The sequence below is a fragment of the Tupaia chinensis genome, unplaced genomic scaffold (genome assembly GCF_000334495.1).
Source record: "Tupaia chinensis unplaced genomic scaffold, TupChi_1.0 Scaffold000578_2, whole genome shotgun sequence".
In the NCBI taxonomy this organism is placed as follows: domain Eukaryota; kingdom Metazoa; phylum Chordata; class Mammalia; order Scandentia; family Tupaiidae; genus Tupaia; species Tupaia belangeri.
Window position 1 is genome coordinate 8,136,384 of NW_006160094.1, and position 2,888 is coordinate 8,139,271.

The window sequence follows — 2,888 nt, forward strand, 5'->3', positions numbered from 1 at the left end:
TGAACCACCTCAGACCTTTCCCCCCAGCCTCTCCAGCCTCAGCACATCAGCTTCCTCAGAGCCATGTGACCTCTTAACAAGGCCAAAGGTCAGCCAGGGGCAGCAGGCTCCTAGGACCCCAAAACTTCAGCATCCACAAAAGAATCAGACCAAGATGTCTGGCCCTCCTGAGAAGAGTAAGGACTGTAGGAGGCTCAGGCCAGGAGGACAGGAACAGAGACTGGCAGGACCTCAGCGCCCCCAGGCCAGTGGGGCGAGTCACCCTGCACGGGGCAGGCAGGTAGAAGAGCTTCAGAGAAGCAAGCCCTCACCAGCACTGCTGCAGAGAGGGCAGGGTCCTGCAGAAAGCTGCTTGGGGAGCAGGATAAAGCAGTTTCTGCAGAAAGTTTTCCCAGATAAAGACACGAAGAAGGAAAAGCCCTCGCAGAAAGGCACACCAGTATCAGCCCCTCCCTGGGGTCAGGGGTCAGTCTCAGGTATGCGGTTTATAGAGAAAGAGGTGCCTACTGCCCATGTGCTCATAGCTGCCATTGACCGGATCCTGGGGGAGAAGCTACTGAGTTATACCTCAAAGGTGAATTTTCATAGAGAGGAACTCCAGGCTCCTGGAGGTGGGTATTCCTGCTACCAGAGGGGCCCCTCCTACCCTGAGCAAGAAAGAGTGATGGGTGCTTCAGGCTATAGTCACCAAGCCACCCCCCGGGGCCACAGCAGTCCCATCAAAAGCAAGTGGATGAGAGATAGGGACAATTGGCCCTCTTCAGCCAGGCAGCCTGTGCCCCCAGTCAGGCCCCAGCAGCACAGGCCATGGGGGGCAGCAGGCATGGGCTGCCCTGCCCACTGTCCTAGGCACTATCTCCCGCCTCAAAGGGTCTCATGTGGCCCACTGGAGCAGCAGCCTCACGCCCTCCCAGCTGGGGTAAAGCACTTGCCCAGGTAACCGCAGCTCTGTCTCATGTGGGCACAGCCTATATGCCAAGGCTCACCCCACCCAAACATGCCTCGATTCCTAATATACACATTTGCTCCTTGGAGGAGGTGGCTTCTGTCTGTGCTGCTCATTGCGTTGGGAAGGGTGATCACCCCAGATGGCAGCATCCACTCTTCCTGAGTGCAGCATGGGAAAGGGATAACACATGGAGGGAGGTTGCTAATGACTCTGCAGATGAGCTCTCAGTGCTTGAGATCCTCTCAGTCACTGTAGAAACTAAAGAGCCCCCAGGGTGTGTGGGAGTGAACAGCCTCTAGAAGATCCCACCTCAGGCTCTGACTCCACCTGTCCCTCCTCCTCGAAACTTACCGCAGGTGTGAGTTGGGGCATTTACTGAGGCATCAGAGGCAGAACCTCCCCTGGCCTCCAGCAGGTGTCCCTGTCAAGTAGCCTCACTGTCACAAAGAGGGTTGCGAAAGTTTGTGGTGTATGGGGCTGGTCCTGAGTTCAGAGTAGGAGAAACCTTGCCCCTGGGTCTCCTGGAGGGGCACAGATGCACCTGCTGTGGGGAGCCCTTTCTCTCCCAGATGAAGGGGGAATGGAGCAGGCTTTGCTAAGCCCTCCCAGCTGTCTGCATGGCAGGCCGACCCCTCCCAGGCCTTCCTCCCTCTGGAACAACAACTATGGGGGACCTGCAGCTCTGCTGTGTGTGGGGGGAGAAGCAAACAGCTGCAGAGGGGCCATCCACCCGCCCAAGGTCCCTGCCTTCCCCTCTGGCGCACTGTGTTGCAGTCACCATGTGAAAGTGGCCCGAGAGCACTAGGATGGATATGGGGGAAGCAGGATTGAAAAGGTTGGAGTCCAAAAAGGAGGTGCCAAAAGGGTGCAGTGGAGGAAGCCCCTGATGTCTGCCTCCACAGCCTCGGGGGGAGGAGACCTTGGGGCCAGAGGCTCATTTTGACCACACATGGCCACCACCCCTATCTCCCCCCACTCCCCAGATCTCAAAGCTAGAGGAACCCTTTAACTGGAGGAGCAGAGCCTGCCGGTGGGAGGACAGGTCTCCTGACAGTGCAGGTGATCAACTTCAAGCGTGGCCTGATGATCCAGAAGAGGAGTGGGCAGAGGGGAAAACCAGGACAGGAAACTTGAGTGCTGCACAGGTGCTGGAGCATGCAATCCAGGACTTCAAGGCCCAGGGCCTGGCCCAGGGTCACATGGACTCTTCTGGCTCCTTGCCCTTGCTTGCCTCAGAGACCTGCAGGGAAGATGCAACCAGACAGGGTTTGTACACACAGATGACCCGATCAAAATGAAAGGGGCCAGTCAGTGGTATAGTGTCCCTGTTCCCTCATTTGGCTTCTGGCACTGGTCCCTCTGCTAAAGCCCCATCCACATGGGAAAGCAGGAGGCTCCACAGCAGGCAGAAGAGGACCCATTCAGGGGTCTGTCTCTAAGCTAGGCCTTACAGTGGAGCAGAGGACAGGCCCCGGCCCTGGCCAGCTCCAGCTGCCATAGCCTTCCCTTGTAGCCAAGGCCCCATCCAGGCGCAATGTCCCAGGCAGCCCCAGGGTGGGCCACACAAAGCCAGGGCTGCTGGAGGAACTGGGTTGTGGGCAGAGAGTGACTGATCCCTTGGAGTAGGGCACTGAAGTTGGCCCTGAGCTGGCTGCTGGGCTGGGTCTCCCAGGGCACTGAAGGGCGGACCTCAGGCTGGGCAGGAGCTAGACCTGCACCCAGGCTCTGGGGAGAAGGACAAGGATGGGGACACCAGGGAGCAGCAGACCCAGGAAGAGCAGGTCCCTGTGCTGCCCAACCCTGTCCCCATGAGGGGCACAGAAGCCAGCAATGAAGACTCCAAGAGACTTCCATAGAAACCCACACCCAGACACTCCCCAAAAGGTAACTACAGAGACCATACTCAGAGACATCCACAGAGACCCACACTCAGGTAACC

The 2,888-nt window shown here is 58.1% G+C and overlaps 1 protein-coding gene across 1 annotated transcript in view; it reads left to right on the forward strand.

The window, feature by feature from the left end:
• The window catches only part of SPATA31E1 (SPATA31 subfamily E member 1), an 8,296-nt gene extending 7,269 nt beyond the window's left edge, over positions 1-1,027 (forward strand). Inside the window, exon 5 of the mRNA XM_006158357.1 lies at positions 245-1,027. Coding sequence (XP_006158419.1) covers positions 245-940 — 696 coding nt within the window. The 3' untranslated portion in view covers positions 941-1,027. The remainder of the gene's footprint in view (positions 1-244) is intronic.
• Positions 1,028-2,888: the final 1,861 nt, after the last annotated feature.